The sequence below is a fragment of the Pseudopipra pipra genome, chromosome 9 (assembly GCF_036250125.1).
Source record: "Pseudopipra pipra isolate bDixPip1 chromosome 9, bDixPip1.hap1, whole genome shotgun sequence".
NCBI classification, from domain to species: Eukaryota; Metazoa; Chordata; class Aves; order Passeriformes; family Pipridae; genus Pseudopipra; species Pseudopipra pipra.
The window spans coordinates 1,694,241-1,705,712 of NC_087557.1; the positions used below are offsets into that span (position 1 = coordinate 1,694,241).

At 42.9% G+C, this 11,472-nt stretch overlaps 1 protein-coding gene across 3 annotated transcripts in view; it reads left to right on the forward strand.

Annotated features, from left to right (window-relative positions):
- TPR (translocated promoter region, nuclear basket protein) overlaps window positions 1-11,472 on the forward strand; it is a 33,810-nt gene that overhangs the window by 20,638 nt on the left and 1,700 nt on the right. The window contains exons 34-49 of one of the 3 annotated variants that reach the window (XM_064664044.1): window positions 99-304; window positions 834-895; window positions 1,819-2,027; window positions 2,288-2,560; window positions 3,340-3,488; window positions 4,322-4,405; window positions 4,696-4,896; window positions 5,254-5,385; window positions 5,893-5,983; window positions 6,448-6,632; window positions 7,536-7,604; window positions 8,373-8,482; window positions 9,110-9,216; window positions 9,880-9,975; window positions 10,134-10,290; window positions 10,986-11,104. In XM_064664044.1, the coding sequence (XP_064520114.1) occupies window positions 99-304; window positions 834-895; window positions 1,819-2,027; window positions 2,288-2,560; window positions 3,340-3,488; window positions 4,322-4,405; window positions 4,696-4,896; window positions 5,254-5,385; window positions 5,893-5,983; window positions 6,448-6,632; window positions 7,536-7,604; window positions 8,373-8,482; window positions 9,110-9,216; window positions 9,880-9,975; window positions 10,134-10,290; window positions 10,986-11,104 (2,250 nt within the window). The remainder of the gene's footprint in view (window positions 1-98; window positions 305-833; window positions 896-1,818; window positions 2,028-2,287; window positions 2,561-3,339; window positions 3,489-4,321; window positions 4,406-4,695; window positions 4,897-5,253; window positions 5,386-5,892; window positions 5,984-6,447; window positions 6,633-7,535; window positions 7,605-8,372; window positions 8,483-9,109; window positions 9,217-9,879; window positions 9,976-10,133; window positions 10,291-10,985; window positions 11,105-11,472) is intronic. The other 2 variants (XM_064664045.1, XM_064664046.1) reach the window with 2 other exon arrangements.

Below are 11,472 nucleotides of genomic sequence, written 5' to 3' on the forward strand. Positions count from 1 at the left end.
AGGTTTCAAAATCCTTCAGTGACGCAGTAAAACACCAGGTATCCCACAGGCAGACTTGGGTTACAGTGACAACACCGAGTCCCTTCCTGCTCACCCAGGTACAAAAGAACAGCTGACAAAGGAAAATGAGGAGTGGAAGCAGAAGAGCAGCTCGTTGGAGGAGCAGAAGACGGAGCTGGAGGTGCGGATGAGTGCCCTGAAATCCCAGTACGAGGGGCGGATCTGCCGCCTGGAGAGGGAGCTGCGGGAGCAGCAGGAGCGGCACCACGAGCAGCGCGATGAGCCCCCGGAGTCCACGAACAAGGTACCAAATCCTGAGGGCACCACTGTCCAGCTGGGCTTGGTCAACAAACTGGGCTCTATTCATGTTCCACTGTTCCATGGTTTTGGAAGTACACAGGTTGGTTTTAGCGAGGGTTCAGAACTTAATTTAAAACTTATTTCTTGCCATAATCACAGTTCCCAGTGCTAACAAGCAGATGGTTCTGTCATTAACTGAATTGGCCAAGGAGCTATTTGCACTCTGCTCTCTATTTTTGCATTTTACTCATACATTGAATATAGTGGGTTCTGACTGCCATTATCTCAAAGCCTCAGAAAATAACAGAAATTACTGAGTCAGTTTAAAGACTTGGTATGGCTGGTGTAGTTTGGTTTGGAGAACTTGGTTTTGAAGAATGGTTTGCAATAGTCGTGAGGTCTGACCAGGTAAAGGCTAGCAGGCATTTCTCTAACAGACTTGTTTGCAAAGAGATCTGCTGCTCAGGTGTTTTCCAACTTGCTCACTCTGGTTCATGTGTATTGACAGGACACTTGTGTTTCTTACTTGACAGGTCCCAGAACAGCAGAGGCAAATCTCACTCAAGTCCACTCCGGCTTCAGGTGAAAGAGGAATGTGAGTTCAAGGGTGTGGGGGTTTTGCAGAGTTTCCATTGTTGATATTTCTTAGTTCTGTCTTTATGTAGTTGCTCTTTTTAGTAAACCATAATTTTCATAAATGTCATGGCTTCTCATAATTTTTCTTAAGCAGCTGAAGATGCTGATTGACATATGTTCTTCCTGTTTCTCAGCTACATCTAATCAGTAAAGCTTTTAAATGTTAGACTGTCATATAAACCACCAGGAACATGGTTTCTGGGAAGCATAAAAGATTTTTTTAAATGTTTTCAGACGTTCCTGAAGTTATCTAACTTTGATTGTTACCTTTAACCTTTTTGGGTGTAGGGAGGATTTTCCTTGTGCAAGAATGTCAAACCTGAGAAACGGACTGAACAGATAGCAACTCTTAATAACAGATAAAGTGGTCAAATACCTAAGCTTTGAAATGGGAAATATTGCTGTCATTATATAAGTTTGGATAACAAAGTCCCTCTCCGTTTTTATGACAGCATCCTTTAGGTAGCAAGGCTTTCAAAAATGCCTCCTAAAGTTTGGCTGATCCTTGTCTCAACCAAAAGGTGATGTTGCTCTATACTGAGTGAATCACTTAAGATGTATTACTCACTGTCATAAAGTCCCAGCACAACTAATAGTATGACCTACACCCTCCTTTTGATCTGCTTTCAGATTTCTAGTTGGTTACCTTTGAAAAAACCTATCAGTCCTCTAAGCTGCACAAAATGCTACTGATGGCATAGTGTGTCTGTCTTTTTTCAGCTATAAAAAAGTTTGGAAGACAATTCCTTTGGCTGTTATCAGGCTTTCAAATTTTAAGCCTTTAAGATTTAGTGTCTGTGGCTATGAGAATATATTTACACTTGGTGTATTTAAAACCTGCTTTCTGCAGCACCATGGTGAAAGCAATCTCCTGTTTTTCAGTGCCAGCACTTCAGATCCCCCAACAGCAAACATTAAGCCAACTCCTGTCGTGTCAACTCCCAGCAAAGTGACTGCTGCTGCAATAGCTGGGAATAAGTCTACTCCAAGAGCCAGTATCCGTCCAATGGTCACTCCTGCTACAGTCACCAACCCCACCACTACCCCTACAGCCACAGTTATGCCCACAACACAGGTGGAGACTCAGGAAGGTGAGCTTTTTGATATAGTGTAAGGATCTGCAGTGCTCATAAATGCTGCCTTTGCCTTGAAATCTGGTGGTTCTTAGTTTGGAAGCACCTCACGTAATGTCGTTGTCCCGCAGCAATTTTGAGTGTTTCGTGACCACTTCTGTTGCAACAGAGTTCGTGATTCCTCAGCTGAAGATGTGTATAAGCAGTGTTAATTCATCTACAGAACGTTGACTCTGCTAATCTAGAGCATTCTGAGTGTGCTGCTCTTTGCCTTCCAGCCATGCAGTCGGAAGGGCCCGTGGAGCACGTTCCCGTCTTCGGCAGCACCAGCGGGTCCGTGCGCTCCACCAGCCCCAACGTGCAGACCTCCCTGTCCCAGCCCCTGCTGACTGTCCAGCAGCAGACACAGGCCACTGCCTTTGTGCAGCCCACTCAGCAGAGCCACCCCCAGATCGAGCCTGCTGCCCAGGAGCCCTCCCCTGCCATCATGGAGGTCGTGCAGAGCTCCCAGATCGAGAGGCCCTCCACCTCCACGGCGGTGTTTGGCACAGGTTGGTGGGGTTTTGTGGGCCTGCCTTTTGGAATAGTTCCTTTAAAGTAGCTCCAGTTGAACCCTTGGCAAACCAGGCCTCACTTCGGTTTGGGTTTTTTCTCCCCTCCCTTAGTTAAATGCCCATTTTAAGAACTTCTGAGTTGAGGCTCCTTTCTTGAACCATCAGAAACGGTGCCTCTGAAATGCTGTTGGCACTGCATTCCTCAGAGCAGAGAATAAACCTTATGTGTGTGTTTGTTTATTCAGGGCAGCTTTGGGGTTTAATACATTAAACCTTGCCTCTGTTTCCATGGTGCTGTGGGAGCAAGGTTCATTTTAGGAGCCACGAGTAAGCTACTTAAGCTTGAATGTAAAATATAGAGAAGGACTCTAAAGCTACTCACTGTAATACATTGTTGCACATCTGTTTGTCCTATGTAATGTAAATAGAACATTTATTCTCCAAAAACACCCTTTTGCAGACTCAGTTTTTTTGTTTTCCAGATTATCAGTTTTAGGTCTGTTTGTCCAAAGCAAAGATGTAGGAAGAAATATTTGAGCTGTACCCTGAAGTTTACATTTGGGGTCAGTTAGGACATGAATGTAGGCCCAAGAGTGTAAGACTTGTAATTAAAGGGGCTGATGTTTTCATGGCTAGGAAACAGCACAAGGTGATTCTGATTCTGCTTTTTATCATCCAGTGCAGAAATAAAGATGATATTCCAGAGGAAAATACGAAATTTAATCTTCTGGTTTGTACATTTATTGTTCTGAAAATAACTGAGAGGCTCTTTAAAGTTTCAGCTACCCCGAGTTCTTCACTGTCCAAACGTTCCCGAGAGGAGGAGGAGGACAACACTGTGGAAAACTCAGACCAAATCTCTGAGGAAACAGTGGATGCACCTACTTCGAAAAAACTGAGAATCATGCAGAGAGTTGGACCTGAGGTTTGCAAGAAGATAAAATGCTACTGCTTAATCTGCTCCTTTGGAGGATTTTAATGGGAAAAGCAAGTGTATTACTTAAGAGCAAGTCAGTTAATTCTTAATGTGACTTTCTAATCTACTGAGGAGAAAGCATTTGTGTCTGGTATCTTTAAAGGTAGAGGTTATACCAGTTGCAATGAATGATGCAAATCCTAAAAACTGTAGGAAGAGAGAGGGCCATATCCTAGTATTGAGGAGGAAGAAGGTAAAACTTGTTTCAGTTGGTCTGGAAGGTCTTTATCTACAGTTATTCTGGTGTGTACTTGAGGAGATGAAAGTAAAGATATGTTGCTGGAAAAGCTTACAGAAGATGCCTGTGAATATTGGTGTGAGGAATTGGGATGTCCTGTGAAAAAGGGATGAACTTGAGAGAGAACCTCACAGCAGGCAACTCATGAACAGTGTTAGAGAAGTCAAAGATGTTTTATTAACTCTGTGCAAAAGGGATGCTGCAAAGGAGAAAAAAAGAAAGATTGTGTCAGAACATTATCACTTACTTAGCTGAGAGGCTGGAGATGGAATGGGAAATCTTGAGGGTTCCTTTGTGGTCCTGAAAAGATTGAGAGTCCCTGAGGTCCAGTGGACTGGAATGGGGAAATTGTATTTCTCCAGGGCAGAGAAGTGGGATGTTAGATAGAGGCAGAGCTAAGGAAGGACAAGAAAAGGTTGTCCATGCTCTTTGTGGGAAAAGATAATTTATTTTAAAGAAGTAAAAAAAAAAAATCCCAAACATGTTAAAGAACCTTTAAGGTTAATGATGTCTTTTAAACAAGAAAAAACGTTTGTTCTTTCAGGAGGAAGTGACAGCAGAAGAGAGCACTGATGGAGAGGTGGAAGCACAAACATATAATCAAGACTCCCAGGACTCAATTGGAGAAGTAAGCATATTTGAAAAGAAAAGCTCTTCAGCAGAAATAGCCATCTTCCCCCCAGAACTCAGTATTTTTAGAAGTGAAATCTCAAATTGGATCCTTCAGGTTTCCTGTGGAAACCACTTACAACCTTTTGAAGTTTAGACTTGCACTGTTCAGTTGCTGACAGACACATTGTCTTTTGTCCCCAGCAGTAATTAGTGTTTCTCCTCTAAGCCTCAGAATCTCGTTCACTTTTTGTTGTATGTGTTGCTTTTGATTTTGTTTGTTCTGGTAACTTCTTTGATCCTTGGCAGGGTGTTACCCAGGGAGAGTACCCTGCCATGGAGGACAGTGAGGAAACTTCCCAGTCCATCCCAATAGATCTTGGATCTCTTCAGTCAGATCAACAGAACACTTCTTCATCTCAGGATGGTCAGTCCAAGAGAGATGATGTCATTGTGATTGATAGTGATGATGAAGATGATGATGATGAAGAAAACGAAGGCGAGCAGGAAGTATGTATATATCATGGAATTAGTTTATGAGCTACTTTATGGTTTTTGTCTTTGATCAGATATAAAGCTCACCAGGCAGGACTAATTGAATCAGAATAACTTTTTGACTGTATAAATAGTTTATATGCATGTGGAGTGAACTTGCAGTGTTTTTAAAACATCTGCTAATTCGCCTTGGAGGGGTTATTTTTGCCTGCCTTTATGTTGACCCTCAAGTTTTCCATCTGCTTTCCCACCCTTGTCCTTGTTGAAGAGGGAGTGAGGGAGTGGCTGGGTGGGTGTTGGTCTGTGCTCCACATTCAACATTCCACTACCCTTTCTGCACTTCCTTAGAGCTCTTTTATTGTCTTATCATAGGACTATGATGATGAGGAGGAGGAAGATGAGGATGATGACGAGGACACAGGGATGGGAGATGAAGGTGATGACAGTAATGAAGGAACTGGTAGTGCTGATGGTAATGATGGATATGAAGCAGATGATGCTGAGGTGAGATTTATACCTTCCTTTAAACCCTTTAAATTTCTTGCCTTAAATCAGTGCTGTAGTGCTTCTGCACAGATGTGAATGCTTGGAAGAGAAAACCCTGCTAGGAATTAGTCCCCAAAAACCGAGGCTGCTACTGGGTGATAGTAATTTCTTCTGAATGGTGTTTTCATGAAAAAAATCGATTTTAAATGTTTTAAGAGGACTGAATGAAAATACAAAATGCAGGAGCCAGCAGAAAATAGTGTAGTTGCAAAGTTGGTAAGGCTTCTAAAAAACTGGATATTTCATTGGTATTATTAAATGATGATGGATCCATTGTCCCTGTTTCTGAAATCTCATAGAGTTGTATATATTTACCTAATTTTGTAGATATTTACAGAAATATTTTAAGATTGTCCTATATTTGACTTTGTTTACTTTCTGAATACTTCTGTATTACTTTTATAGATCTCTTTAACAACCTATAATTTAAGTGCTATGTCATACTGTGCTTGTGTGGGTTTTTAGGGTGCTGATGGTACAGATCCTGGAACAGAGACCGAGGAGAGCATGGGAGGAGCTGAAAGCAACCAGAGGGCAGCAGATTCCCAAAACAGTGGTATGGTTATTCCATGTCTCTTCAGTCTGTGCATGTGAGGAGAAATATAGAAGCTATTTTGCATGTGTTAAAATACGTAATAATACACTTAAAAGGAGGAATGTAAGGTGAAGTACTAGAGGCCATTTTAACCTGAAATGTGGATTCTTTTGAAATGTTCTTTCTGGGTTTATTCTAATGCCTTTGAAAACCCTGAGAGCTCTGGTTGCTGTGGAAACTTAATGGGTCAGTAGATTAATCTCTCTCTAAACAGCACCTGAATAATTAATAGTTTTGTTTTAGTGCTGATTTTGTTACTGGCACAAGTCCTCTTTTCAGTGATTTTAAATACCAGTACTGAGCTGTCCTTGCTGTTGCAGGGGAACAGAAACACGTTAACATGTAGCCGAGCTTGAAGATTTGCTTTCGTGTTTTTGACATGGTTTGTAGGGCACAGCTTTACCCCTCTGTGCTTGGTGTTTTAGGAGAAGGGAGCACGAGTGCTGCAGAGTCCACTTTTCCTCACGAGAGCCCAAGGGAGCAGCAGCCATCCTCTGCCTCCGAGAGACAGCCCCCCCGGCCCCCCCAGTCCCCCCGCAGGCCTCCCCACCCGCTGCCCCCACGGCTCACCATCCACGCTCCTCCCCAGGAGCTGGGGCCTCCAGTACAGGTAGGAACCAGCCCTAGCAGTTCATGAGACTTTTAAAGAAATTACTGTATTATTTCTAATAAATAAAACCTACCAGGGAAACGGTTGGCATCTGTTTAGCATCCTGACAATGGGAGCTGAGCAAACCGACTGCACGTGGCTCGCCCTGCAGGTTGTGGCTGGACAGGGAACACTGAAAGCAGTGAGACACTCAGGGTGGATTTATGTCTTAGAATTATTATTACATTATACCAGTGCTCTGTCAGTCACAGTGACTGCTGGTATTTCCACTAAAAAAGAGTTGGGTTTGAGCAGCTTGTAACTCAGATTTGGAACAGTTTTTATTAAGTCTCTGCCCCAACCAATACCAGTGGGCAAAGGGATGTTGCCATTCATTTTCCAAGTTAAACCTTTCACAATCAGTGCCTGACCCATGATTATGCTTTGACAAAGACCTACACAATGAGAATTCTGCAAAAATGTCCTGACTGAAATGATCCTTTACCGTTAACCAGTGCTGAGGCTTGGGGGTCACAATATTTCCGTGGGCAAGTTTTCTGTCCTCAGGCCAAAGTTGAGTAAAATACTACTGTCATTTACCCAGAATGTACACGTAAAACCCCAGAGGGTGGTTGGGCACTGTCCAGGCTCCCCAGGGCAGTGGGCACTGCCCCAAGGCTGCCAGAGCTCCAGGAGTGCTGGAGCACTCAGGGACAGGGTGGGATTCCTGAGGTGTCTGTGCAGGGCCAGGAGTTGGACTGGATGGTCCTTGTGGGTCTCTTCCAGCTCAGGATAGTCTGTGATTCCGTGGTAATCACTGCACTTACTCATTTAGCTGCCGTCCTTGGCTCTGCTTGAACACTTGTGTGTCACTAGAATTCCAGGCCAGCATTCACACTCCTGCCTTTTTTCTTTCCTGTGAAGAGAATCCAGATGACTCGAAGACAGTCGGTGGGGCGAGGGCTTCAGCTGACCCCTGGGATAGGTGGCATGGTAAGTGTATTAAAATCTACTGCTAAAAACCTGCTTTGAGGAGCATTCCTAACTCTTGGGGTTTGTTTTGGTTTTTATGGAAGTGCAGCTGCTGACTAAGGTATCTTTTCTGAGATCAAAGGCATCAGCTCAGATTTTTTGTTGGTGCTTTACTTGCTTTACCTGTCCCTGGATTTCTGCTTGGACCTGGCCTCAGAACCAACTGCCCTTTGCCTGGACAGTGACTGAGCACTTGGGAGGGACTTTTGGGAGTACCTGGGAGAGAAAGGTTCAGAAGATTCAGGAGGGAAATGCGGGGAATGCCTGGTGAGGGAAGAGGGAGCTGAGGTTGCTGGCTTTGTGGGCAGTGCAGGAGCAAAGGACACAAGAGAACAGGGAATTTATTCACACAGGGGAAGATCCTCTGTGCCAGGTACCTTACAGCAAGCTGTGTTTAGGCAAACAATTCCTGTCTGTTTAGGAATGAGTCACCTTAAGATTCCTTTGCAGTGGCACTTCAATGGTAGGATGATCTCATGGAATAGATGTCTAAAAAATCTTTGGAAAGATGGGTGCCTTGCAAGTTTATGGGGCTTATTTTGGTTTGGTTTGGGTATTTTTTATCAACTGTAAGGACCATCTTTATAACTATCTCAGATTTAGATGTCTGAAATTAGACAAGAATTTTGTTAGGGCTGAATCTGTCTTTGTTTTGTTGGACTGTGTGGAAGAATCAACCTTTAACTCAGCTGGTAGAAATTGGAAATACATTGTAGGCTCTCATATCAGTCTCTTTTCTTCCAGCAGCAGCACTTCTTTGATGATGAGGACAGAACAGTTCCAAGCACACCAACTCTTGTAGTTCCACATCGTACTGATGGATTTGCAGAAGCCATTCAGTAAGTAGATTAAATTAAAAAAAAGGCTTTTCCTTATTCTGTTTTTCAGTGGAATGAAAATAAATTCAAATTAAATGAACTTGTGATTGGCTAAAAAATGCTAAGTAGTATGATAGAAAATCATTGTTTGAACTGTATGTCATATAACTGATCATCAAATTAGGAGGTGGATAATCTCCAGTGTATTCACTGTATTAAGTCAGTAACTTACTGACTAAAGAAGAGATTAGACAAACAGAAGAAAGTTCCATCTAATTTCCTTCCTCAGTCTTCCCCCCCTACCATTAATATTACCAATAAAAGTAGGGAAAGTTACCCCCATTTTTTATTTTGGGATGTTCTGGACACATTCAGGAATCCAGTTAAAATTGTGAGAATTCAGAGGATGGATATGTGAAGAGTATTCTCTTCAGGACTGTTCTACTGATTTTGAATACATTCCAAATCATTTAAGAAGATGATTGTTATTCATTTAGCAGTAGTTTAGCTGATTTTTACAGTCAGCAGGAATTCATTTTGTCTCATGTATAATTTGCTGTCTTGGTTTGGTTGGAAAGTTGTCTTCCCCCCCACCCTGCCCTGATCATGGGGGAAGCTGCAGAATTCCTTAAATCTTTATTTTGACAGTTCCCCCCAGGTGGCTGGAGTTCCTCGGTTCAGATTTGGACCCCCTGAAGATATGCCACAAACTAGCTCCAGTCACTCTGATCTGGGTCAGCTTGCGTCCCAAGGAGGTAAACCAGCTCTGTGCTTCCTTTGCCATGGATCTTGGAGTGAAAAAGAAATAATTCAGTAAAAAAACCACAACAGTTCTACCTCGGGAAATTGTTAAAAGTGTGGAAACTTGCAGCTCTTAATTAATTGTAAGCAGAGGGAGACTTAACAGAAAGTGAAAAGGAGTTTCCTTCAAGCTGCAAAATTTCTACTTGTATTATGATTTTAAAATGAAATGAAATATTGAAGGAATGGGGTTTAACTTTAATTTTGGTTGTAGCTTTCCTCTCGTAAAAAAATAGGGGAAAACAGCAAAACCAAAGAAATCTTTGGGATATATCCTAAGCTGCTGAAAAGTGTCCAGGCAATGTGTCTCTACTGTCCTGATTCAGTCCCTTTCCCCTGTTCCCTGTTGACATGGAACATACACTGCTCCCTGAAGAAAGCTCATGCAAAATAATGGCATAAGAAAAGGATGACAGTAAAAAAACCAAGCAGTAATATTTTCATCAAGTTTTTACCTTTCAATAAAATACAATCAGCTCTGACATTAAGCCAATAAAATTATAAAAGTCTCTGTAAGTAAGGACAAATTGCTGGATTTCAGCAGGGGGAAGACATCAATTATATTCTGGGTTTTAGCTGGTTATTTTGATGATTGTCACTGACCCTTTGTGTTGCAGGCTTAGGAATGTATGAAACCCCACTGTTCCTTGCTCACGAGGAGGAATCTGGGGGTCGGAGCGTCCCCACAACCCCGCTACAAGTAGCGGCACCAGGTGAGTGGCAGGAGGTTTGCAGACCAAAGTAAAGGCTGCAAACCTCGACTGCTCAGCAAATAATGAAATTGCAGTAGTCCTTTCCCTGCCCTGCCTGTGGTTTCCGTGGATTCTGTGCAGGGAATGGGGACTGACAGGCTGTTTGTTGCCCCGAGCAGTGACGGTGTTCACGGAGAGCGCCTCGGCCGACGCCTCGGAGCACGCGTCCCAGTCTGTGCCCATGGTCACCACGTCCACTGGCAACCTGTCCACCACCACAGAGCCTGGGGCTGGGGACGATGGGGATGAAGTGTTTGCAGAGGCAGAATCTGAAGGGTAAAATACAACTCATTTGCTTCACTAGCACATTTAATGATTTGTTTTCATCCCGGTGTGTCTGTGAGTCATTGGCAGTTTAACCTGTTCTGGTAGGAAGGACAGCTCAAACAGGATTTAGTAAGCTCTGAAGCAGTAGAATCTGACCTTTTCATTCAGAAACAAAGGGTTTTTTCTGATTTTCTTGTGGTTTAACAAAGCTCATATAAAAGTCACAAAAATAAAATCTTTAAAAATATATTTCTGTATTTTTTAGAGAATGCAGAGGGATCTGCAGTAGTCAAAACTGATGGTAAAGGGCCAAGTTGAAGGATGGGGGTTTGCTGAATAAAGGCTAAAGCATTTCTGTTTAATGTAGAAAATCACTCCTCATTCAAAACACAGATATGTAATGAAGTCAGTTAAGACAGTGCAGGTACAAAAGATCTAGCGGGGGGGGAATATGAATTTCGTAGACAAATGGTTTTGTCTTCCATTTTACGAGTGCAGTTTTTAATATTTCTAGTAATTGCTGTATTTTGTATTGTGATCAAATGCATTACAGATCTAAAAGGGGATAGTTTATCATTTTTCCCATATTTTACTTTTGATTTTCATTGAATCTTTGTGTTCCAAGACAGTGCCTTTTTTTCCTGAACGTTTTGAAAGTATGTGAATACACTTCCATGGTTCTCCTCCCCCTCCTTCTCTCCTAGCATTACTTCAGAAGCAGGTCTAGAAATTGATAGCCAGCAAGAAGAAGAATCTGTTCAAGCATCTGATGAGTCAGATCTTCCTTCAACTAGTCAGGATCCTCCTTCGAGTTCATCTGCAGGTACAGAATAATTGTTGGGAAGAGCTGTTTCATTCCATTGCATTAAGTGTGGGAACCTCTATGTCCAGTAGCATGGCTGGTAGCCAAGATACACAAAGTAAGAGAAAACTCTTTGAATCACAGACTCATGGAATGATTGGGTTTGGAAGGGATCTTAAAGCCCATCCAGTTCCCATGGGCAGGAACAACTTCCATAAGACCAGGTTGCTCTGAGGACAATTCCAGGGATGGGGCAGCCACAGCTTCTCTGGGCAACCTGTGCCAGGGCCTCACTGCCCTCACAGCCAAGAATTCCTTCCCAGTATCCCATCTAACCCTGCCCTCTGGCACTGGGAAGCCATTCCCCCTTGTCCTGTCCCTCCAGGCCC